Here is a 25,956-nt window from a genome sequence, read left to right as displayed (position 1 = left end):
CCCGGCAGACTGCCCATCAGGGTTTCTTTTTTTTTTTTTGTCTTTTTTGTTGTTGCTATTTCTTGGGCCGCTCCCGCGGCATATGGAGGTTCCCAGGCTAGGGGTCGAATCGGAGCTGTAGCCACCGGCCTACGCCAGAGCCACAGCAACGCGGGATCCGAGCTGTGTCTGCAACCTACACCACCGGAGCTCACGGCAACGCCAGATCGTTAACCCACTGAGCAAGGGCAGGGACCGAACCGGCAACCTCATGGTTCCTAGTCGGATTCGTTAACCACTGCGCCACAACAGGAACTCCCCATCAGGGTTTCTTACTGTTACTGTCTTTGAGAATCTCCCAGGCACTTTCAGGCTTGAGTGTCAATATGCCTAGCAGTCAAGACCATGGACTTTCCAGAGAACAAATACGATGTTAACATTAACAACACGTGTAGACTTTGGGTTCGCTTGCCCCCCTCAGCCTCAGTTTCCTAACTCTAAAATGGAGAGAGTCATCTCTTTCTCTCTAGGCTGCTGTGAGGATGAAACATTAATGTCCGTGAAATGTTTATCCTTTATACACATGGCTCGTGATAGCCAATAATCCTTTCTCACAGACCAGTTATCTTCCTGTTTTTGCCCAGAGAGGAAAGGGTCTGGCTGAGACCTTTAACCCCTGCTCTCCACCCGTAGCAAACTGGGGGGGGGGGGCACACCTCTCCCTGTCTTTGGGAGAGTTTCTGACTCAGCTCAGGGCACCCCTTCCCCTCGCCCAGCTCCCCAAACCGGTCGGGTCCCTTCTAAAGGGCTCATTAGAGGGGAGAGGCCCCTATCTCCATTCCCCTCTTCCTTTCAGTATTCTCAGGGAGTCCTGGGAGGCGCTTATGCACAGGTGATCTAGGCGCCTGGCCCTCCAGGGGGCAGGAATGGGGGCGCTGGGGGCAGAGTTGGGGGGGTCGTCATGCTGGGTTTGCTGAAGGTGGGGCCGGTGGGGCCAGGATGGCCGGATGCCGCGGCTGCGGGCGGGGCACGCTGGTCGCTCCCTCCTCCCTTGAGAGCTGTTGGACCTGTTGTTCCCCCCCTCCACTTCCGGGATGGTGGGGAGGGGGATAGAGCAGCCTCTCTCTCCACCCTCTTCCCCAGCCATCTGTCTAGTGGGCCGACACCGCAGCGCCAGAACGCAGAGCGGAGCGCACCGAAACTTGAGCCGGTGAGGGGGCCGGGGCTGCGGGGGCCGGAGGGGTCTGGAGTTCTGGAATCTCGCTCCGGAAGGAGTCTAGGACTCGGACTCCTGGTTTGTCCAGAGAGAGCGAGAACAGACGTTCCGACTCCTGGATCCTGGGCGAGGTGGCAGGGGCGCCTCTGCCTTACATGGTGGGGTCGGAGCTGAGATTATGCCGCTCCAGAAAGGACGGAGCGGGAGCCCGGACTCCTGGGTCCACGAAGAAGAAGGTGACCGGGTCGCTCTAAAGTGGTCCAGGGGTTGCCAGGGGGCTGCAGGGAAAGTGCGAGGCTCGACACCTGGATAGCAGGGCGGGACCGGTAGGGGGCGAACTAGGACCTGGGACTCAAATTCCGGTCCCGCCTCCAGGGGCGTGACGCCCTGGGAGCCATCGAACCCCGCCCCTAGAAACTCCAGGTCACACCTTCGGAATGCTCAGTCCCATCCTTTGAACTCAGGCCGCACCTCTGGAACGCTCTCCCCGCGCCTCGGCTCTCTGGCGGGGCGTTCCGGCCTCTTGGACCACGCCCTCAAGTTACCCGGCCGCGCCCCCGGAACTCCAGGCCCCGCCCACCCGGCTGGTCCCGCAGCAGCCATGGGGACCCGGAGTAGCCCAGACAAGGGGACCCCGCCGCCTGCTGTCCCGGAGTGCAACGTGGAGGTCCAGTCACAAGTAGCCGCCCAGCTCCGGGAGCACCCCAAGGACTCCGGGGATCAGGAGGGGCCCGAGGCCACAGCAGAGCTTCCGAGCGGCCAAGGAGCTGAGCAGCAGACGGAGGAAGAGGAAGAAGTGGGAGAAGGCAGCAGCACGGAGAGCAGTCGCGATGCGGTGAGGGCCCAGGGGGGCGAGAGCCGCGGGGGGACCCAGAGAGACAGACCCAAGCGAGTGACAGAGAGACAGGTACAGAAAGACCAGAAAGACAGATCCGGAGACAGGGAGACTGTCTGAAAGACAAAGACCCAAAAGAGTCAGAAACATTGAAAGACCAGAAACAGAGACTCAGAGAGATGGGGATAGAGACACAAACGGAAACCCAGAAACAAAGATGCTCAGAGAAACAGAAATAGAGACAATGAAATCTTGAGAGAGTGGAGGGAAAAAGAAAAATAGCGATTCAAAAAAGAACGAAATCATTTGCAGCAACATGGATGGAACTAGAGACTCTCATACTGAGTGAAGTAAGTCAGAAAGAGAAAGACAGATACCATATGATATCACCTATATCTGGAATCTAATTTAAGGCACAAATGAACCTTTCCACAGAAAAGAAAATCATGGACATGGAGAATAGACTTATGGTTGCCGAGGGGAGGGGGAGGAAGTGGGGTGGTTGGGGAGCTTGGGGTTATTAGATACAAACGATTGCCTTTGGAATGGATTAGCAATGAGATCCTGCTGTGTAGCACTGGGAACTACGTCTAGTCACTTACCATGGAGCAAGATAATGTGCGAAAATAGAATGTGTACATGTATGTGTAACTGGGTCACCATACTGTATGGTAGAAAAAAATTGTGTTGGGGAAATAACTACTAAAATAATAATAATAAAAGAAAAAAAAGAAAAATAGGGATTCAGAGACAGAGGACAGATACTGAGTCAGGAAGATGAAGCCCAGAGAAAAGGGGGAAAGACTCAGACCAGGGAGAGAGAAAGGGAGATGCAGAGCCTTCGAAGACCTGACACGAAGAGAATGGGACCTGGATAAAGCGAAGCACTATCCTTGGAGTTCCCTTATGGCTCAGTGGTTAACGAATCTGACTAGGAACCATGAGGTTGTGGGTTTGATCCCTGCCCTCTCAGTGGGTTAAGGATCCGGCGAGCTGTGGTGTAGGTCGCAGAAGTGGCTCGGATCCCGCGTTGCTGTGGCCCTGGCGTAGGCCAGCAGCTGCAGCTCCGATTAGACCCCTAGCCTGGGAACCTTCATATGCCATGGGTGCGGCCCTAGAAAAAGACAAAAAAAAAAAAAAGAAAGAAAGAAAGAAAAAGAAACACTATCCTTGAATTGGCTTATACCCCCTCCTCAGACTGCGAGGGCCTGGGCCACCTCCTGGGGCCGAGTGGTCCTCGGACCTGCACCCCCCGCGCCTTGAATAAAAGAGCTTGAGGTTGAGTTATGTCGACTCAGACCCCCAGGGTGGGGGTTGGGGTGGGGAACTCACTCAGTGACGGGAGGGGACGAATCCGCTTCAATTGACCACGCCCTCTTCAACTTCAGGCGGAGGCTCCGCCTCCCGTTCAGACCCCGGGCACGCCCCCCGCACCCACTCCGTCTGGAGAAGGGGTGCGAGGGGTGGCGCGGCGGCTTCGAGCGCAGCAGCTGGAGGCATTGACTCGCGTGGCCTTGATGGAGCAGCGAGTGAAGGAGTTACAGCGTCAGAGGAAGGAGCTGAGGATCGAGGTGAGGCTGCAGACCTCTTGGGAAGTCTGGCTCCAACTCTTAAAGAACCCACAAGGTCAGGCTCCCAGTTCTTTCCAACTAGGCATCCAGCTCCATCCTCCCTCTGAATCCAGTTCGGAGTTCAGATTCCCAGGTCCCTCGCTCAGACCCAGGCGTCAGAGCTGCCAGCAACCTCCCTACTCAGACTCGAGTTTCTGGGTCCCCAGCCCTTGCATTGTCTCTGCAGATGGAGGTGGAGGTGGCCCTGCTGCGGGGTGAGCTGGCTGGGGAACGAGTGGCCGCTCGGCGGGAGGAGGAGCAGCTCCGGGAGCTGCTGGGACAGCAAGTGGACGCAGAGCAGGGCGGCCAGGAGCAGCGGGAACAGGTCTGTTTGTCCTGCTGGGTCTTCCTCGTCAATTTTCTTCGTTGTTGGACAGACATTCCTGGTGATGCGCCTAAGGACCTGGGCCCTGGATTTGGGGATACTTGGCCTGGGGGGTGGGGGGAGTGACTTTCCCTGTTTTCCTCCTTCCTTCCCCATTTATGATTTTGGGGCCTGACTCACTGGGGCGTTTTTCTTTGCCCCATCTCACTTTATGTCATATTGTGAAAAATGTCAAATCAACAAAAATAGTCAGACGGCTGCCAGGTGTTGCTCTCCCCAGCTTCAGCAGTGAATTGTCTTTCATTCTGGTTTCAAATCCCCCAAATTTGCTTCCCCACATGCAGCTTGTGGAAGTTCCTGGGCCAGGGGTTGAACCAGTGCCAGAGCAGTAACCTAAGCTGCAGCAGTGACAACACAGGATCCTTAACCCCTGAGCCACCAGGGAACTCCAAGAACTCCTTTTAAAAAACATTATCCCTATATCATTATCACACCTTAAGAATTAATAAGTTCTTGGAGTTCCACCTTGGCACAGTGGGTTAAGAATCTACCTGCAGAAGCTCAGGTTGCTGTGGAGCTGCGGGTTCCATCCCTGGTGGCACAATGGGTTAAAAGGATCCAGTGTTGCCTGTGGCTCAGATTCAGTCCTTGGCCCAGGAACTTCTCTATGCTGCTTGTGCAGCCATATTGAAAAAAAAAAAAAAAAAGTGGTAATTAGAAAAAAAAGTTCTTAATGTCTTCTCATTTCCAGTCAGCTTTCGAGGGTCCCAGATTATCTCAAAAACAGCAGTTAAGGAAGTTCCCATGTGGCGCAGCTGGCTACGGATCTGGCAATGCTGCAGCTGTGGCACGGACGTGGGTTTGATCTATGGCCCAGGAACTTCCACATGCGCTGATGCAGCCAAAAAAAGAAAAACAAAACAAAACAAAACAAAAAAAACACTAACCAGCAGTTAACAGCTGGCTGTTTGAATCAGATCTCCCAAAGGCCAGTATACTGTAGTTGGATGAAATGCCTTGTGTTGTTTCACCTCTAATGGTTCCTGCCTACTGTTTTTCCCCTATACTGTTTTTTGGAGAAACCAAGTCTTCTGTCGCCTGGTCAGTATGTGACTGGCTGTGTGCCTAGCGTGTCCTTTTTCTCATTTCCTTTCCAGCAAGCAGGTGGTTGGTTAGATGTGGTGGCTGGACGGGATTCAGCTGTGCTGTAGTGCTTCCTGTGCGCTGTGTTGGGGCTGAGGGTGGCAGGGGGGTAACTTGTCTCAGGTTCAGACCTCTGATGCCTTTATTGTAATCCTTTACTTAAAGGCTTTAACATCCATTGGTGGTCATTCCTTGGACTGGTTCGCAGTATAGATCGGAAAATGATAACTTTGTAATTTTCTCAATCTCTTTCTTTGCCCTTATTTTATATATTAGAATTACCTTGGGTTGGGTCCTGAGCCTCTATACCCTCAAAGAGCCTATAATTCTCCCAGCCCTGAGTTCTCTGTCAAAATCTAGACCTGTGTGTCCCACTTCCTAAGATGCTGGTTCCTAGATGCTCTTTCCTCCCCTAGAACCTGGGATTCTGGACCCCCATCCTTCCTCCCTCAGACCCAGGAGTCCATGCTCCCAGCCCCTCCTCCCTTGGACCCAGGATCCAGGCCTCCAGCCCCTCCTCCCTCGGACCCAGGATCCCGGCCCCTGGCCCCTCCTCCCTCGGACCGAGGAGTCCCAGCCCTTCTCGTTCGCCATATCCAGAGCTGACCTCAGCAACTCCCCTTTCCATATTGTCCCTTTGGTCAGCAGGCCAGAGTCCTGGGCCTTGCTCTGCACGCCTCCTTATCTCTCACCTCAAGCCTGTCAGTTGCCACGCTCTGTTCTCTGTGCCCTCTGAATCTCCTCTGCAGTCTGTCTCCTTTCCATCTGCGCTGCCCAAACCTCAGCGAGGTCCCGTTCGTATTGCTGGGAGGACTCCTGAAAGAGCTGTCCTCAGACCCTGGAATCTACCTCCCAGAGGGATGATTCCACACCTAGATGCTCCTCTATCCTTTCATCCTTCCCCGGCTCCCCATTGCTCCAGCTTAGGGGCTCCTCGGCCAGGTGGGCCAAACGGATGTGAACTGCACCTTGCCTGCCTTTCCACAGTCATCTCCCACCCATTTCTTCCCTCCACCCCCCGACCCTATCTTCCTCCTCGACAAGAGTTTGCCCCCCACACCTCCTGTACTTTTCAACTTCCATCTATTTGTGCCCTCTGTCCCAAATGCCCTTCCAGCCCTCTCTATCTCCCCAGGTCTAAGGGGAGACCTGTTTTTTGAGGCTCCTCACTTTAAAATCCTCACATCCAGGAAGCCTAGGATTATCCCAGTTGAAATTGCTCCTGCCCTCTGGGTTCCCACAGTCTCTGTTTCACTGCCCTGCTGGCCCCAGGTTTTTAACTGGCTGTATCCCCACCAGGAATGCAGGGTCCAAGTCTGCCCCTTGCTCTGGGTCCCCCGTATTAGTCACCCAGCCTGGAAATGTTTTACATTCATTCCCTCATTCACTTCTTTGAGAATCTTTTTAATTTTTTTTAAATTTAATTTTTGGAGTTCCCCTTGTGACTCAGTGGAAATGAATCCAACTAGTATCCATGAGGACACAGGTTCGATTCCTGGCCTTGCTCAGTGGGTTAGGATCTGGCGTTGCTGTGAGCTCTGGTGTAGGTTGCAGAGCCAGCTTGGGTCTAGCGTTGCCGTGGCTGTGGTGTAGGCCAGTGGCTACAGCTCCCATTCGACCCCTAGCCTGGGAACCTCCATATGCCTCGGATGCAGCCCCCAAAAGACAAAAGACAAAAAAAATTTTTTTTAAATTTTTTATTAGAGTATAGTTGATTTACAGTATTGTGCCAAGCTCATTCATTTCTTGAACAGCTCTTTCCTTGACACCTGCTCTGGGCGAGCTCATGCAGCATGAAGCAGACAGTTAGGGTCCCTGCCCTCCTGAAGCCGACATCCCAGGCCAGGAGGGGTTTGAGATCCGGCTGGCCTGGCCCTGTCTGGCCTCTCTTTCCCTCCCTGTGCTCAGGCTGAGGCTAAGAGCCGGGTTGTTCATTCAGGAACAGAGGCAGCTGAGCAAGGAGCGGGATCACGTGGAAGAGCTTCGCCAGAGACTCCGGGAGGCCCAGGGACAACTCGACTCGCAGCCAGAAGACCAGCGTGAGCGGCTTCTGCAGGGGGTGCAGGAGGTGAGGGCCCTCTGGACCCTCTCAGGGACCCCATGTCCAGGCCACTCAGGACCCAGACATCCAGGCGCACGGTCCCCTCCACCCCCACCCACCTAGGAGCTCAGGTCCCAGCTCCCTTCCTCCCAGAATTGGGAGTCTACATCCTCCGCCCCCTCCCCCCTCATTCCCAGGGGTCCTGGCCCCTCCCACTACCTTCCTGCTTCCCAGGGGTCCAGGCCTCCAGCCCTTTGGCATCCACCCCACCCCCCATACACACAGATGAAGGAACAGCTGGACGTGGCCCAGCGCGCCTATGAGGACCTGGAGTTCCAGCAACTGGAGCGGGAGAGCCGGCGGGAGGAGGAGGACAGGGATAGCCCAGGCGCGCGGGCTCTGGACCCCAAGGTCCAGGAACTCCAGGGCAGCGTGGCACAGCACAAGGTGAGCCAGGTTTGGCCAGCCCAGCCTCCCCTTGCATTGCCATCTCTCTCCTCCCCTCTCTGTCTGGCCCCTTCTCTGTCCTCATTTCCTCCCTCAGTCATTGCTTCAGAATAGGAATAACACTCGCTGATGTTTATTGAGCATTTACCATGTGGCAGGCATGGTCCTAAATATTTCATGAGTATTAGGTCTTTGAATCCTTATAACAATCCTGGGAGACAAGTCTATTTTTTTTCCCCCCATTTTATAAATGAAGAAACTCAAGGTCAATGTGCTCAAGGAATCTTGTCTAAGGTCATTTCATTTGTAAAGAATAGAGCTGGGATCTGAACCCACCCCAAAGCTGGGATCTTTGCCACTACGCTCCATGCCTCTCAAGCCCTCATCCCAAAAGATGCTTCTACCAGTCCTTTCTGGAAGCTTCACATTCAAGGGTTTGACAAGTCTTGCTGGAAAAAGCAGCATGTTTGACTGTATTTAACATGGAGTTTCCCAAAGCTGTGGATGAGAAAATTCTGATATGGGGAGTTATCATTGTGGCTCAGCGGGTTATGAACCCGACTAGTGTCCATGAGGATGCGGGTTCGATCCCTGGCCTTGCTCAGTGGGTTAAGGATCCGGTGTTGCCATGAGCTGCAGTTACAGGTCGAGGATGCGGCTTGGGTCTGGCCATGCTGCAGCTGTGGTGGAGGCCAGCAGCTGCAGCTCTGATTCGACCCCTAGCCTGGGAACCTCCATATGCCGCAGGTGCAGCCCTAAAAAGAACAAAAAGAAAAAAAAGTTGTGATGTAGGTCTCCTTTCCCTGCTTCTATTTCTGGCTCTTTTTTTGGTCATTCTTTTTCCTTCCTGTCCACACAACTTCTGCCTGTTTTCCTTCTGTTTCTGTCTTGTCTCTGCATCTCTGTCTCTTGGCTCTATCTTGGTTCATCCTTTCTGCATCTATTCTGGTTTATCTCTGTCTGTCCCTTTCTCTGTCTCTGTTCTTGGTGACTTTTTCTGGGTCTCTGTCTCCCTTAGTCTCTGGATTTTGGCTCCTCCATCCCTCCAGCCAACCCCGGGTCTCTTCTGGACCCCAAAGGGAAGAGGGCGCCGGGGAGGTTAACTCTGAGTCCCCTACCCTCTCCCAGGCACCCAGACCCTAGGGTCTCTGTTATGGGGCAAACCCCACCCTCTCAAGGGGGACTTGGTTCTGTGGGAGCCAGTTGGGGACCCCCGGGGCAGCTGAGTAACAGGGCCTGGGGGTGCCCCGCAGCGCCGGATCCAGGTCTTGGAGGAGCAGCTCAAGTCGTTGGGGGAGCAGATGACAGCTGAGAGCCGGGGGCTGAGCCAGAAGAAGGAGGAGGCCCTTCAGGCCTTGACCCAGGTGAGTTCTCCTCAGACACCTGGCCTACTGTCCTCACTTCCCCTGGTGCCTCCCGTCACCTCCCCGCACCCCAGATGTTTCCTTGCATCAGGGAGAGCTGCCGTAATGGCCCGATATGACCCTGAGGTGTGGTGGTCACTGATGTCTTGCCCTCCCCAGGAGCGGAGCCGACTGCTTGAGCTCAGCTGCCCTCAGGGAAGTCCTGGCAGGGAGTTTCCTGAGCCCAGCCAGGCCCTCACCAAGGTATGGGGATTTCATGGGCCCCCAGTCCCTCCTCCCTTAGACCCAGGAGTCCACCCCCCAGCCCCTCCTCCCTCGGACCCAGGATCCGGGTCCCCAGCCCCCTTCTCCCTTGGGATCTAGGATTCTCACCCCCTCATCCCATTTACTCCGGGACCCAGCAGTGGGCTCCAGGCCCTCCTGCTTAGGGCACCAGCAGTCTCTGCCCACAGTCCTCCCTCACAGACCACAGTTCAACTCTCTTGGGACTTTGAGCCTTTGTTTTTCCATCCAAGAAAATGGGCTGGCCTGGAGGCGGGGGCCAGGGCATCCTTCCAGCGCCGTCACTTCCACCCCTTCTCCTGCAGCTCCTGTTCACCCAGAAGACAGACCGCCAGTTGCTGGTTCTCCAGGACCCCACTGCCCACACTGCCACCGCCTCTTCCTGCCTGTTCTCTGTTCACAGCTCCCTCCAGGTGCCCCCCCAATGCCTCACTCACCACCCGGGTCTCTCTAGTTGCTGTGGCTTTCTCTGCTGTGAGTGTGGGGGAGAGGGAAGGTTGATCAAGGGGCTTTGACATTTTTTTCCGGCTACAGCTTTATTTTTTATTGTTTCTTTCTTCTCCCTAACACCTCACCCTTCCCTTGGAGGAATGGGAATGTGCTCCCCCAGCTGTAAATTTTAAAAGTGACCCAACAGGGCCTATTGATAAGAAGGCCTCCCCAGAGTTTCCGTTGTGGTGCAGCAGAAACGAATCCGACTATGAACCATGAGGCTGCGGGTTCAATCCCTGGCCTCCCTCAGTGGGTTAAGGATCCGGCATTGCCGTGAGCTGTGGTGTAGGTAGCAGGCGTGGCTTGGATCTGGCATTGCTGTGGCTGCGACATAGGCTGGAGGCTACAGCTCTGATTAGACCCCTAGCCTGGGAACCTCCATATGCCTCAGGTATGGCCCTGAAAAGCAAAAAAAAAAAAAAAGAAGGCCTCCCCTCCCCACCCCACTGGCCCCCAGCCCCCTCCCCAGGAGTGGCACAGCGCCTTTTTTCTTGAATATCCTTCCTTCCAAATCTTCTGGATTTTTTTTTTTTCCAAAAATGTGTCTACTTAGCTACTAGTGGCTTTTATTTTCTAACTTAACCCTCTACAGTGGAGAATGTTTTCTGTTGATACATTTAGAGCCTCCTCTTCCTTTTTAATGGTTCTGTAATAGTAATAATGACGTAAACAATAACAATCATGATGACAGCTAGTATTTGTGGAGCCTTTATAGTGTATCAGGCACTGTTTTAAATGCTTCCTGTGGATTCACTCATTTAGTCTTTGCAACACCTCTGTAAGCTGGGTCCTTCTTTTTTTTTTTTTTTTGTTTTTTGTCTTTTTGCTATTTCTTGGGCCGCTCCCTTGGCATATGGAGGTTCCCAGGCTAGGGGTCTAATCGGAGCTGTAGCTGCCGGCCTACGCCAGAGCCACAGCAACACGGGATCTGAGCCGCGTCTGCAACCTACACCATAGCTCACAGCAACGCTGGATCATTAACCCACTGAGCAAGGGCAGGGACCGAACCTGCAACCTCATGGTTCCTAGTCGGATTCGTTAACCACTGCGCCACCATGGGAACTCCTCTTTTTTTTTTTTAAACTGCTGCACCTGCGGCATATGGAGGTTCCCAGGCTAAGGGCTTAATCTGAGCTGCAGCTGCTGGCCTACACCACAGCTCACAGCAACACCGGATCCTTTACCTGAGAGAGGCCAGGGATTGAACCTGCATCCTCTCAGATACTATGTCAGGTTCTTAACCCACTGAGCCACAGTGGGAACTCTCCAAGCTGGGTTCTTATCTCCATTTTATAAATGAGGAAACTGAAGCGGAGAGGTGGTTACTGAACCAGCTAGTCTGTGGCAGAGCTGGACTTTGAACCCAAGCACTCTGTTATCGGAGCCTATGCTCTTAACCCCTCCAGGCTTCAGTGCAGCGCACAGTTCTACTGGGGACCTTGCCCCAGCTGTCCCTCTGCAGATGGCGATTTGAGTGTTTTGCCATTTGAGCAGTTGCCGTTACGAGATCCATGTATGTGTGTCTTTGTACACCCAAAAATAAGATTATAAATTAACATTAATTATTATCTAAATAATTATATTGCATATTATAATAGTTTTGTTGATTACATTGCCTAATATAATATGCAACACATTATTTCTTATTAGTTAATGTTAATATTAATATTTGAGGAGTTCCCGTTGTGGCTTAGTGGGAACAAACCTGACTAGTATTCAGGAGGATGCTGGTTTGATCCCTGACCTCCCTCAGTGGGTTAAGGATCCAGTGTTGCTGTGAGCTGCGACGTAGTTCACAGATGGAGCTCGGATCTGGCATTGTTGTGGCTGTGGCTGTGGCTGTGGCTATGGCTGTGGCTGGCAGCTGCAGCTCCAATTCAACCCCTAGCTTGGAAACTTCCATATGCCATGGGTGTGGCCCTAAAAAGACAGAAAAAATATTACTATTTGAGAGCTTAATGTAGGCCAGGGTCTTCTCAAAACCATCTTATCACTTTGAACCATATGGAACAGCTATTATTTGGAGATGAGAAACAGTCAAATACTGACAGTTTGCTGTGCTTCAACCTATATGTGTGTGTGTATATATATATATATACACCACACACACACACCATATAGCATGATATAATATATGATATATATAATATATAATGTAAGATGTGTTTCATGGATATATAGTATAACCCAATAACATATTCATGAAATTATATTTATGTATTTATATAATTTTTTTTTTACTCAGAATAATCTGTAGAAGTAGGTCCTATTATTATCCAGGTAAAGGGTTAGCAGATCTTGTAACTTTCTAGCTGGTTCCCCTAGAAGCGTGATAAAGGTGGATTGTCCGCTGTGTTGCCAGGCAGCATGACTTAAGGTAAATATGACCCTTATAAGCAAATTGCATATCTATACTTGGTAGGAAGCCGGGTCCATTCCTATGGAGTCGCTACCTGAGTTAATGGCTCCTGTGGACATGGAGCTTCTCAGGCCAGGTGGACCCTGTACTCACAGTTATGGGTCCCATACTCACCTTGTATCTGGGGGTCCCCTGGGGCCAGACACTGACCCCTGGAGGCTGGTGGCTGTGCCAGGCACTCTCCTGTGTGCCTTGTGTGAGGTCACTTGTTGCATCAGCCACGGCAGGGCGGCAGGATGTTACTCCCTTTACAGAGGGGGGTTCCAGCCTGAGGAGAGACGTGACTTGGCAAAGTCACACCTGGCTAAGTGGCGGAGCTAGGTGGCAGTCACTCAGAGCTAGTGGCAGTGGATCAGAGGGAGCGACTGGGGACCTCTGGGCACAAAAAGAGCCCAGGGAGTATTTATTTACTCAGCCAGAGAGACAGTAAACAAGTGGACAGATAGGAGTTCCTGTTGTGGCTCAGCAGGGTAAGAACCCAACTAGTATCCATGCGGATACAGAGTCGATCCCTGGCCCCAACTCTGTGGGTTAAGGATCAGGTGTTGCCGTGAGCTTTGCTATAGGTCAAAGATGTGGCTTGGACGCTGTGCTGCTGTGGCTGTGGCGTAGGCCGGCAGCTGCAGCTGCAACTAGACCCCTACCTTTGGAACTTCCAAATTTAGGTGTGGCTCTGAAAAACAAACAATGCAAAACAGCAACAACAATGGAAAAAAAAAGCCAAGTGGACAGATGAATGCAGGAATTAATAAATTACTCCTCCTTGACCCTTCCTCTCTTTCTCTGCAAGTCGTATTAAATCCATCTCAAATTTCACCCCTTCTTTCCAGGATCATTTGATGCCTAAGAGTATCCACTCTGCTTGGGTTCCAATACCTGTTCTGCCACTTCCTAGCTGGCTGAACTTAGATACAGCTCCATGCCTCAGTTTACTTAGCTGCAAAATGGGAATAATTGCAGCATTCATGGGTTTAATGCATTGAAGTGCTTAGTGCTTGCCTGGCACACAGTTGGTGCTCAGTATATGTGGGCTGCTCCTGCTCTGATGATAGTTATAATGATTGGTATTAGTATAATTATCATCATCCTTATTCCACCCACCTCCCACTGTCATCTCTGGATGCTGTGACCCTGTACCGGCCTCCTCACTGATGTCTCTCCATCTTACCTTTTGTCTCCCAATAATCTATTCCCCAAACAACAGCCTGATCTTCTTCCCTCCTACTTCAGTCCTTCCCACCAAAAGCCTTCAGTGATTTCCCCAAGCTTCTCAGCACGGCCCACAGGTCCCTATGTGATCTGACCCCTCCCCACCTCTCACCAGCGCCCCCTGTACTGACTCTGCTCTGACCTACCAACACTCCATACTTATTCCTGCCTCAGGGCCTTTGCACTTGCTGATCCTGCCATCCGGAATAACCTGCCCCTCAGTCTCTCCTGGCCAACTCTCATCCTTTGGGCCTTAGTGTCAGTGTCCAGAAGGCTGTTCCTGGCCTTCCAGTTGGAAGGTGATCCAATTTTATTTCACCCTTTTATAACACTCACAACAGTCTTCACTCACAGCAATTTCCAATAATACACTCATTTATATGATGGCTCATTCAGTTCCTATAACCTAAACTTTTCACTATTAAAATAGTACAAAGATAGGAGTTCCCGTCGTGGCGCAGTGGTTAACAGATCTGACTAGGAACCATGAGGTTGCGGGTTCGATCCCTGCCCTTGCTCAGTGGGTTAAGGATCCGGCGTTGCCGTGAGCTGTGGTGTAGGTCACAGACGTGGCTCTGATCCCACGTTGCTGTGGCTGTGGTGTAGGCCAGCGGCTACAGCTCCGATTAGACCCCTAGCCTGGGAACCTCCATATGCCGGGGGAGGGGCCCTAGAAAAGACAAAAAGACAAAAAAAAAAAAGTACAAAGATAGAAAATCACATTCAACACATGCACAGCCTAACAATGGGAACACTCCGGTAACTCCACCTGTGTCCAGAGATAGACCCCACTTGTAGGCCTTCCCCAGTGAGGGCCCCTACTGGCCTCCTGGAGAATAACCACTTGCCTGACGTTTTTTGCTTTTTTTTTTAAGGGCTGCACCTGAGGCATATGGAAATTCCCAGGCTAGGGGTGGAATTGGAGCTGCAGCTGCTGGCCTGCACCACCACAGCAACACCAGATCCTTAACTCACTGAGCGGGGTCAGGGATCAAACCCGCATCCTCATAGATACCAGTTGGGTTCGTAACCAGCTGAACCAAAACGGGAATTCTGAGGCTGATGTTTATCGTCTTTTTTACGTTTCTTTCAAGTTCCACCAGTTAAGTATCTATCTCTAAACACTGTAGTCTTACTTGTGTGTGTGTGGCTCTCTTTTAAGTCTCCTTTAACACACAGACTTCCCCTGCCTTTCTTTCATCATCCCCTTTGCAATTTATTTGGTGAAGAAACCAGGAGGGGAGTTCCTTTCATGGCTCAGTGGTTAACGAAACTGATGAGAATCCATGAGGACGAGAGTTTGATCTCTGGCCTCGATCAGTGGGTTGAGAATCTGGCATTGTGGTGAGCTGTGGTGTAGGTTGAAGATGCAGCATGGATCTGGCATTGCTGTGGCTGTGGCTGGCAGCAGCTGCAGCTCCGATTAGACCCCTCACCTGGGAACCTCCATATGCCGAGGTTTTGGCCCTAAAAAAACAAAAAACCAAAAAAAAAAGAGAGAGAGAAAGAAGAAGAAACCAATAGTTTGCTCTGTAGAGTTTCCCAGGCAGGGTTTGTATATATGGCACCCATGAGAGTCATTGTCACTTAGCTCTGCCTCTTTATTTCCCATAGAGTTGGATTTGGGGCCTGAGCAGAAGCAAGGTTGGCATTTTGGTAAAGCCTCCCTGACATGGCATGTCTGTTTCTCTTTTTGCGGCATCAGTGCCTTCACTGAGTCATTGACTAGAGGTCATGAGTATAGAATCCCATCTGTCACTCCTTCTTCATTTATTGATTGAAATACTTCTTTAAAGAAGGGCTTGCCTTCATTGGTTATTTGGTTACCCAGAGATGTGGTTTTTGTAGGAAAAGCGTGGAAAATGCTTGATGGTTTCAATTTTTTCACCTGTCTTCAGAACAAAGAGTTGGTTCTCTTGCATCTTCCAAGGTGACCCACTTGGCTTTTCTTTTAGTATTATTAGTTACTCATGGAGTACATGTATTTGATGAGCTACAAGCTATGGGCGTGAATATCCCTATTGTTGCTCAAATTATGCGTCATTTATTTTTCATATTTTTTATTATCCAGGCAAAATTGTTGCTGCTTTTTTTTTAAAGAAATGATTTCCATTTTCCTTATTTATTATTCTTTTTTTTTCATTTTTTGGTAATTTAATTTTTCTTTTTAGGGCTGCACCTGTGGCATAGGGAAGTTCCCAGGCTAGGGGTCCAAGTGGAGCTGCAGCTGCTGGCCTACACCATAGCCATGGCAATGCCAGATCCAAGCCACATCTGTGACCTACACCACAGCTCAGGGCAATGCCAGATCCTTAATACACTGAGCAAGGCCAGGGATTGAACCCACATCCTCGTGGATATTGCTTGGGTTCTTAACCTGCTGAGCCACAACAGAAACTCCATTTCTTGATAATTTTTAATTTTGAAATGGTTTGAGAGTTAAAGAAAAAAATTCAGAAATAGTAGAAAGAATTCCTGTATACCTGTCACCCCATGCCTAACATTTTACCACAGTGGATATTTGCTTTGGTTATTCTCTCTCTGTACACACACACACACACACACACACACAAAACACACAATTTATTGCTTTCTGAAGCGTGACTCCCCTTTACCCCTAAACACTTCTACATTTATTACTTAAGGCCAAGGCCATTCCCGAGCATGACCGCAGTACAGCAATTGCATTCAGGAAACTAAAATTGAGAAATACTATTCAAGTTCATAGATGTTTATACTTTGTCAGTTGTCCCACAAATGTTTTTTCCCTAGCAAAAAACGAAAAAAAGAAAAAAAAAATCCAGTCCAGAAACATAAGCTATATATGCTTGTCATGTTTATTTTATTTTATTTTATTTTATTTTATTTTATTTAAAAACTACCATTCCCCTCATTCAAAGTTCAAAGGGCATGGGAAGCTATTGAGAGAAAATACTTTCATGGCTTGTTTCCATCCTGGGCCAGCCAGGCTCACTAATTTCTCCTGTCTTCCCAGAGATGTTCTATATTCAAACAGTCGTGTGTATACGTTCCCCCTCTTTTTATGCATAGATAGTAACTTCTTTGCACTGTTATGTGCTTGCTTTTATCTTGGATGTTACTCTTTATCTGATAGAAAGAGCACCTTTCTCCTTTTATAGGCTTTGGAGTTTTTCTCAATTCTGATGATCCCTGGTTTATCGATCCTGCCCCTTTTTGATGGGCATTTACCTTGAACTCAGGTCATTTTTGCACATGGCTCCATGTATTCACAAGATATAGTTCTAGAAATAGAATTGGGGTTCAAAGTTTTATGCATTAGTCAATTTGACTTTTTCTTTTCTTTTTTGGTCACCCCATGGCATATGGAGTTCCCAAGACAGGGATCAGTTCTGAGCCTAAGCCACAGCTTCTGCAATGCCAGATCCTTAGCCCACTGCCAGGCTGGGGATTGAACCTACGTTCCAGGGCTCCCAAGACGCCACTGATCCCTTTGTGCTACAGCAGGAACTCCTCATTTTGATTTTTAGAAAAGAGGCAAAATGTTCCAAGGGAGTTCCCTTGTGTGCAGAGGGTTAAGGGTCCAGCGTTGTCAGTGCAGTGGCTAGAGTAGCTGCTGTGGCTCGGGTTCTATCCCTGGCCCAGGAACTTCCACATGCTGTGGGCCTGGTCAAAAAAAAAAAGATCGACTCAGTAAAATGTCCCCAGCATTGTGGTAGAATGTCTGGTTTTCCCACATCCCCCCAACACAGTAGGCTTTTTTTTAAAAACCATTTTATCAATACATATAATCCACCCACCCCATAATTCACCCATTTAAAGTGTGCTATTCAGTGGGTTTTAGTGCAGTCACAGAGTTACGCAATCCTCACCACAATCGATCTTAGAGCATATTCATTCCGTACCCTTTAGCCATCACCCCTCAATTCCCCTCTCCTCCCAGCCCCCGCCAACCACTAATCCACTTCCTGCCTCTCTGGATCTGCCCATTCTGGATGTTACACTGTGTGGTCCTTTGCGACTGGCTGCTTTCGCTCAGCATCGTGTTTATGGTGGCTTTTTGATCTGTGCCAATTAGATGGTGGTTTTGCTTGGAGGTTCTCCAACTTAATGGTGGAGACCGAGCTTCTTTTCCTGTGTGTTTTCAGGGCTCCATCGGCCTCCAGAGGACTGGAAGCCTGTCCCGGAAGAGGGGGGAGAGAGGGAGCCAGAGGGGATCCCCCCGGCCTCTGTCCCTCCACTGTACTGGTGAGTAGGATGGCGGAACCTGGACGCCTCCTTTCGGTGACACGCAGGGGTGCTTAGGAGCATCCCAGCCCCCTAACCCCAGCCCTTCTCCCCAGGAGCCCTGGAGGCCTCAGCTCTCCCACCAGTCGCCAGAGACTCCGGGAGACACCCCCTCTATCAGCTGCTGAACTGTGGCCCCAGGAATGGGTGAGACGTCAGGGAGAAGGTGGGGAGATGGGGAAGAGGCCGGGCCACTGTAACCCGCCCCATCTCTGCTCCCTCCTCCCAGCTGTGCGGCCCTCCACCCGGACATCGCCCGCATGGAGCGCCTGCTGAAACAGGCCGTGGCAGAGAGGGAGAGGCTGCTCCAGGCCAGGGTGAGACCCCAGACCCTCCTCCTTAGGGGCAGGAGATTCAGCCCCCTCCTGCCTCCAACCCAGGAGTCCAGCCACCGCCCCCCGTCCTTCCTCCTTCAAGGGCCCAGGAACCCAGTACATGTTCCCTACTTCTTACTGGTTAGTGTTCTCATTCTCGTTGATGCTGTCTTTCTGCATCCACAGGAAGGGACGAGAAGGAGCACAGAAGCTTCCTCCGGCCCTGATGTACCTGCCATCAAGGTCAGTCCTGCCCCTGCCCTCCTCCTCCCTCTCCCCTGCTCTGTCTCACCCCCTGGTGTCTACCTTTCTTATCTCACCCTCTCCTCTCCTCCAAAGGCACAGGAAAGTGTCCTGGAAGTTCCCGGTGTGGCTCAGCAGGTTATGAACCTGATTAGTATCCATGAGGATGCAGGTTCAGTCGCTGGCCTATCTCAGTGGGTTAAGGATCCAGCGTTGTTGTGCGCTGTGGTGTAGGTCGCAGATGTGGCTCAAATCCAGTGTTGCTGTGGCTGTGGTGTATGCCAGCAGCTGCAGCTCCGATTCGACCCCTAGCTTGGAAACTTCCATATGCCACAGGTGCAGCCCTAAAGAAAAAAAAAGAAACAAAGAAACAAGATTGTCCTGGGTTTGGCAAGGGAGGAAGAACTCAAAAAGACCTAGTTTCTGGAGTTCCTGTTGTGGCTAAGTGGAAACGAATCTGACTGGTAACCGTGAGGGTTCAATTCCTGGCCTTGCTTGGTGGCTTGGAAATCCGGCGTGGCCGTGAGCTGTGCTATAGCTTGCAGACATGGTTTGGATTCTGTGTTGCTGTGGCTGTGGTGTAGGCTGGCTGTGCTGTAGTTCCGATTCGACCCCTAGCCTGGGAACTTCCATATGCTGTGGGTACAGCCCTAAAAAGCAAAAAAAAAAGCAAAAAAAAAAAGGCCTCGTTTCTGTTCCCCATCTGTATCCATGGTGTGTCCGTAGGTGCCATGCTCTGTTCTCTGTGCCTCGGGGGTGGCAGAGTGAGTGTGGGTGTTATCAGAATGAGGGTATCTATAAGCTGGGGCTTTTAAGTGTTATTTAAAATTTTGCTTTATCTTTTTGATTCTTTAAAAAAAACTACTATAGAAATGTTCAAGCATATTCAAAGGTAGACTAGACTAATAAACCGCCATGTGCCCACCATGCCGCTCTGGTGATTATTGATTTTGAATCTTGTTTTCCAACTTTGTTGTCCTGATGCCTTACCTCCTTCCCACTCTGCAGGGGCATATTTTAAAGCAAATTCCAGATATTGTATCATTTCACCCATACCTCACTATGTATCTCCAAAAGATAATTTTTTTTTTGTCTTTTGTCATTTTTGTTGTTGTTGTTACTATTTCTTGGGCCGCTCCCTCGACATATGGAGGTTCCCAGGCTAGGGGTCTAATCGGAGCTGTAGCCACCGGCCTACGCCAGAGCCACAGCAGCGGGGGATCCGAGCCACGTCTGCAACCTACACCACAGCTCACGGCAACGCCGGATCGTTAACCCACTGAGCAAGGGCAGGGACCGAACCCGCAACCTCATGGTTCCTAGTCGGATTCGTTAACCACTGCGCCACGACGGGAACTCCAGATAATTTTTTTAATGTAACAAAAATTCCATCCTCATACCTTATGAGATTATTAATAATTCTATAAACTTTTTTTTTTTGGCTTTTTAGGGCTGCACCTGCAGCATATGAAGTTTCCCAGGCTAGGGGTCTAATCAAAGCTATAGCTGCCGGCCTACGCCACAGCCACAGCAACACAGGATCCAAGCCACACCTGTGACCTACACCACAGCTCACGGCAACCCCGGATCCTTAACACACTAATCAAGGTCCGGGTTCAAACCTGTATCCTCATGGATACTAGCCAGATTCATTTCTGCTGCACCACAACGGGAATTCCCTGTAACATTCTGGTACACGGTCCATTTTCATATTTCTGTAATTGTTTTCAGAATATCTTTTTTATAGTTGGTTATCTGAATCTGAAGGCAAACAAAGCACACACAGTGCATTTAGTTAAAATGCTTCTTAAATCTGACACTGAGCTCTCCTCACTTAAATAAAATGCCATTTATTCATGGAAAGTCACTTATCCTGTAGAATTTCTCATACTCTGTATTTAGCTGTTAGGTCTTTATTAAAATTTTATGTTTACTCATGCTATTAGCATGAGACTTTTTGGTTATAACAAATGCTATAGAATTGGGGAAAATGAAGGTCTCCTTGCCTTCCCTCTGGAGTTGCAGGTGTTTTCTATCATAGAGAAGACTTCGAATCTTCTTTTGTATTCTGTGAATTCATCATTTTTCTTGTAAATGAACATACCATTCCCAACCTGCTTTTTTTTTTTTTTCCTGGCTGCACCCATGGCACACAAAAGTTCCCAGGTCAGGGCTTGAACAGGTGCCACAGCATTGACCCAGTGACAATGCCAGGTCCTTAACCCACTCTGCCACAAGGGAACTCCTCAAACTGTTTTCTTTTTTCTCAACTATTTGCCCTTTCCTTATTCATTTCAACCCAATATTTATGGAGTGCCTCCTTTGTGGTGGGTCCTGGGTTATAGTAATGACCAAAGTGACAATCCCTGCCCTCGGGGAAGCTGGCATTTAGTGGGGGAGATAGACAAAAAGCAACATCAATAAGTAAAATAAGTAGCATGTCACGTGCTGCTAAAAGCCTGAGAATAAAATGAAGTAGGACAGGCGGTAGAGCCTTCTGGGTGTCAGGCATAAGCTCTACCTCATTAAAAATGAAGCACTCCTGCTGTGTAGCTCATCACTTATTAAACGGTCCCCTGTTGTGTGCATTGTCCCCCAAGCCTGCCCCCTGACACTTCAAGCTGCCTTGTTGTACCCATGAGCAAGTGCGTCTCTGGGATTTGCACCCGGAAGTAGGATCAGCAAGTCAGGGAGCCTGACAGCAGTGAGCTCATCCATGAAACAGCCCCGTGAGGAGGCTGTGATAACCACCGAGTTCCAGTGCAGGGAAGCCAAGGTTCTGAGAGGGGCAAGCATTCCCTGGAGGGGATGCAGGTGGGCAGTGGGGGAGCTGACAGTCCCAGGCCCATCCCCACTGTCCTGGATCAGGGCCTGCCACGTCCCACCTGGGGGACCTTGGTGAGTCACTTCCTCTCTAGAAGCCTCAGTTTCCTCATCCATGAAATGGGGTCATCTCTTTTGGAGAGGCAAGGAGGTGATCCCTTGGCACAGTGCCAGACACATAGTAGGACCTTGCATTCATGGTGATCATTAATGTTACTGTGTGGGAGTCCCCATTGTGACTCAGCAGAAACGAATCTGACTAGCACCCTTGAGGATGCAGGTTCGATCCCTGGTCTTGCTCAGTGGGTTAAGGATCCGGAGTTGCTGTGAGCAGTGGTATAGGTTGCAGATGAGGCTTGGATCCTGCGTGGATATGGCTGTGGCATAGTCCACTGGCTATAGCTCTGCTTTGACCCCTAGCCTGGAAACCTCCATATGCTGCAGGTGCAGCCCTAAAAAAAAGACAAAAAATGTTACTGTGTGGATTTGGCAAGATGACCCACGTAAGAGTCCAGGCCCCAGCGGGTACCTCTATAACCCCCTCTTCCTCCCCTGTGTGTCCCCAGCTCCTCCCCATTTCCCCTCCTCCTCACTTGCCCCTGCCTCCCATGAGTCTCACCTCTGTTTCTCATCTCTTCTTGCTTTGGCTTTGTGTCAATTTTGTTCAGCCCTCGATATTCAAAGCGTGGTCTGTGGACCACCAGCATCAGCATCCCGGTTCTCTGAGCTTGTTAGATGTTCAGAACTTCACCCCCACCTCAGAATGGTTGCAGCTGAGCCTGCATTTTAACAAAACCCCTAAGGGGTCCACTTGCATGCTGAAGTCTGAGGTGTGCTGTTCTTTTTTTTTTTTTTTTTTGATTAAAATATGTAGTGAACACATTTGTTTATTTCTCATTGACAGTTTTTCCAAGTTAATGACGTTCTGTTATATCTTTTTTTTTTTTGAGAACTTTTATTTTTATTTATTTATTTTTTTAATTTTCCCACTGTACAGCAAGGGGATCAAGTTATCCTTACATGTATACATTACAATTACATTTTCCCCCACCCTTTGTTCTGTTGCAACATGAGTATCTAGACAAAGTTCTCAATGCTATTCAGCAGGATCTCCTTGTAAATCTATTCTAAGTTGTGTCTGATTGAGGTGTGCTGTTCTGAGCCTTGGTGGGACCACGGGGATCATACTGTTCTTTGCGGGAGACGTTGGGAAGAACCGATGATCAGCCTGGGCCTCGGAACAGTAGGCACTTTCCTTGCCTTCATTCTTCTCCCCTTTTTGGCCACCTGAGATGACCACTCTGCCTGGGAAGCCCTGACTCAATCAGCTTGGGCTGCATGTCTTGGGCCTGGTGACTTAACCTCTCTGAGTCTTGGTGTCCACATCTGGGAAATGGGAATGACGAGGTATTTACCTGCTAAAGAGAGTTTGAGGGGGCAGAGGGTTTTACCTATAGCAGGTCATCATCACTAATTTCATCATGACAAGAATAATATCAACAACAACAATGATAATGGAAACAATGTTCTCCTTTATTGCTCACTCACTATCTGGTCCCTGTTCTACAGAGGCAGTAGATGAGGGTCCCGCCGAGATCTGTCACTTCTCTGACATGCCTCTGATGTTTCAGGATGTGAGCCCTAGGGTCAGGAATACCTGGGGTCCCATCCCAGCTCTGCCATTTAGACGCTCTATGTGACCTCCTGTGGATTATTTTGTCTGTACCTGCCCATCTGAAGAATGGGGCTCATGGTAGCCCTGTCCCAAGGGTGGTCGTGGGGAGTCAAGGAATGGATGCTGGTAAAGCCTGGCCAGAGTGTCAGTCAATCAGTGTAGCTGACCGAAATATATACATTTATTTCTTTTTCATGCGGCATCTGTGGTATATGGACGTTCCCAGACTAGAGATCCAACTGGAGCTGAAGCCGCCGGCCTACACCACAGCCGCAGCAACGAGCTAGTCGGGTTCATTAACCTCTGAGCCACAGCGGGAACTCCCTGGCGGAAATATCTTGATCTTCATTGTTAACGCTGCTGTTAAAGGCTGTGCGGGCTGAAGCTTTACCTTGAGCTATGCCTTCAGACCGGAGCCCCCCGCCCCTGGAGGAGTCCAGGAGGCTGGACCCCCTCCGGACCCGGTGACGTCACTGCTCCGTCCTGTCCCTCCCCAGGCCCCGCCCACGCCCCCCTCCGGCCCTTCTGGCCCTCGGGTCTTGGATCTCCGGCAGCACCTGGAACGCTGGGGCCACAACCCGGAGAACTGCCCGCATGTACGGGTGTCCGGGGGCTGCTGCCGCGGACCCCTGGTGAAGATGGGCGGCCGCATCAAGACTTGGAGGAAGCGATGGTTCTGTTTTGACCGCCAAGCACGCCGCCTGGCCTACTACGCGGGTAAGCCCAGCCTGACTGCCTCGGGCTGCGGGCCCCCAAGACCCTGGAAGAGGCCAGGCCAGACTTTCACCCCAGAGACCCAGGAGTTCCACCCTCAGCCTTCTTCCTCTGAGGCTCAGGAGTCTGGACTCCCAGCCCCTTCCCCCTTTTGCCACCCAGCCCTCCTCAGCGCACGGAGAACAATTTTGTGCCATTGGCTCCCCAGACCTCATTTTCCTAAGATACACTGGAGGAGCCTGAGCATTGTCCGCGCCCGGGCTCCAATCCTAGGGGTCCAGGCCTCTCCTCCTTCCTCTCTAGGGGAACCAATGATTCTGAACCTCTCCTTGAGTTCCTTCCCTTCTCAGGGATGGAGGCACTGGGGATGGATTCCAGCTCCCCAGACGCCCTTCTCCGGTCTTGTCCAGTCATCACACCCAGGCTCCCACCTGGCATCAGCATTCACTCACCTCCCAACCACAGTGCTGTAGGGACCTTCAGACTGTCACCGTCTTCCTCACTCCTACACCAGTCTCTGGACTTGGGTCCAGTGATCGCCAGCCCCTCCCACATACATACCCCACATACGCACACACATCTCACTGGTTCTGTTTCTCCTTCACCTCCCCCCATCAGACAAGGAAGAGACCAAGCTCAAAGGCGTCATCTACTTCCAGGCCATCGAGGAAGTCTACTATGACCACTTACGCTGCGCCTTCAAGGTGAAGCCCCTGCTTGGTGCTGCCCTGCCCTGCCCTCCCCGTTGGTACCCCGCAGTCAGGTCCTAGCTTATCCCCTGGAAAGGCCCCTACTGTCAGGGTACTTCATCCAGCACAGGAAACCAACAGGTCATTTCAATGCAGGGACCAAAAATTAAGAGCTCCGTCTTGGGCTCTTAGCCACTGTTCATTTTCTTGGAATGAAAGTTGTAGAGTAAAACTTTGGCAAACTCAGAGGCCAAGTTGAGAATAAATGACTAAATCGGGCAGGGTGATGACTGGGGGGGGGCAGCCTGGGAGCAAGTCAATGAGATGATCGTTTCTCAGCATCTGCTCATAATTGCCAAATGGGAATGGGCCCCCATGGTGTCATATTGTATTTATTTCTTCCCTAGAGAACACAGAAATTGGAATTTTCATAAAAGTGCAGTGCCAGAATTGTACATGTTGGCAACTGATACAGTGTTTAGAAAGCTCTGAGAGCAACTGCGCCTTTTTAGAGCTTAGGTTGGAATCCAGTTGTCAGACATCAGGAAAGTGACTCCCCTTCTGCAGCCTTAGCTTTGTCATCTGCAGAATGTGCACTCTTCAACCCATTTCCTCAGAGCTGAGGTTAAAAAGAGATGTAAGGGATTCACTTAACTTGGGGTTGGGAAGTGGACACTCAGTAAATCGGTTGTAGACGCTGGCTTTCCCCAGTTACGAACCAGAAAGATGGACCTAGATTTTGGGGAGAAGGGAAATTTGAATGCCTGTATTTCTAATATAGGATGAGGTAGGCTGGGGGATTAGACACAAGTCCTTTAAAATTCCTCTTGTTCCCAAAATTCTAAGTGCCTTCCTGTGTTAGTTCATTCAATCCTCATAACCCAGTGAACCAGATAGCATTATTTGGGAAGACAGATGGACAAACATTCAGTGAATCTAAAAATTTGCCGAGAGTTCAGCAGGCTAAGAATCCGACTATTATCCATGACGATGCGGGTTCGATCCCTGGCCTCACTCAGTGGGTTAAGGATCTGGTGTTGCCTCAAGTTACAGTGTAGGTCGAAGATGCGGCTCAGATCTGGTGATGCTGTGGCTCTGGCGTAGGCCGGCAGCTATGGCTCCAATTCATCCCCTAGCTTGGGAACTTCCATATGCTGCAGATGCAGCCCTAGAAAGCAAAAAACAAAACAAACAAATAGACAAAAAACAAACTTGTCCAATGCCACATAGCCCGTAAAGAGCAAGGCTGGGATTCGAACTAGGGGGGACACTGGGTCCGTTTTCTTAACCGCCTCCGGTCCGCTTCTTCTTCCAGAGCCCCAACCCTCGCCTAACGTTCTGTGTCAAAACGTACGAACGCCTTTTCTACATGGTGGCGCCCAGCCCAGAGGCCATGCGTATTTGGATGGACGTCATCGTGACAGCAGCAGATGAGAATCACGCCCCCTGAGTGGCCACACCCTCTCCGGGAGTGGTCCCAGCGAGGCCCCACCCCACAGCCGGAAAGCCCAGGCCTGCCCCTTTGGAACTCTCCGAGGAATTTTACAATCGCTGTGTTTCTGCTGGTCAGAGCCACGACGTTCTGGGCTGCAGGTGCCTTCCCCCATCGGGAAGCCAGCCCCTGGGTCCTGCCCTGGGCAGGAGGATGATTGCGGGGGCGAGAAGGAACTATTTATTGGTGCTCCTGTGATACCGAATTAAACATGGAGGAAAAACAGTGGTTATTGCTGAGGTTCCCAGCACAGGCTTCTAGGGTCCCTCCGCCCCTAGGGAGGACATCTGAGTTAGGGGTACCTCTGACAGCCAAGTTCCCCGCAGCCAGTTCTCTCCTTTAGGAACGGAGGCCTTCAACTCCAAGGTCATGGCTGGG

At 50.6% G+C, this 25,956-nt stretch overlaps 1 protein-coding gene across 3 annotated transcripts; it reads left to right on the top strand.

Moving 5' to 3' along the window:
- The first annotated feature begins 852 nt into the window (after nucleotides 1–852).
- On the top strand, nucleotides 853–25,803 carry PHLDB3 (pleckstrin homology like domain family B member 3). Of its 3 annotated transcripts, XM_047791217.1 has the most exons (17): nucleotides 853–871; nucleotides 1,123–1,189; nucleotides 1,660–2,030; nucleotides 3,419–3,601; nucleotides 3,828–3,965; nucleotides 7,048–7,176; nucleotides 7,384–7,596; nucleotides 8,850–8,960; nucleotides 9,120–9,203; nucleotides 9,548–9,655; nucleotides 17,490–17,589; nucleotides 17,685–17,775; nucleotides 17,858–17,945; nucleotides 18,129–18,185; nucleotides 23,181–23,400; nucleotides 24,016–24,101; nucleotides 25,402–25,803. In XM_047791217.1, exons 3-17 carry the CDS (start codon nucleotides 1,797–1,799, stop codon nucleotides 25,534–25,536), a joined length of 1,977 nt encoding a protein of 658 aa, XP_047647173.1. In that variant the 5' UTR covers nucleotides 853–871; nucleotides 1,123–1,189; nucleotides 1,660–1,796; the 3' UTR covers nucleotides 25,537–25,803. The 3 variants fall into 3 exon arrangements, with proteins under 3 accessions (XP_047647173.1, XP_047647176.1, XP_047647175.1); XM_047791219.1 differs by lacking the exon at nucleotides 853–871 and having other exon boundaries at nucleotides 1,076–1,189; nucleotides 7,435–7,596; XM_047791220.1 differs by lacking the exons at nucleotides 853–871; nucleotides 23,181–23,400; nucleotides 24,016–24,101; nucleotides 25,402–25,803 and adding an exon at nucleotides 18,522–18,548 and having other exon boundaries at nucleotides 1,072–1,189.
- The last annotated feature ends 153 nt before the right edge of the window (nucleotides 25,804–25,956 follow it).

This window comes from Phacochoerus africanus, chromosome 8 (genome assembly GCF_016906955.1).
Source record: "Phacochoerus africanus isolate WHEZ1 chromosome 8, ROS_Pafr_v1, whole genome shotgun sequence".
Lineage (NCBI taxonomy): Eukaryota > Metazoa > Chordata > Mammalia > Artiodactyla > Suidae > Phacochoerus > Phacochoerus africanus.
This window is presented reverse-complemented; position numbering and strand designations above follow the sequence as displayed.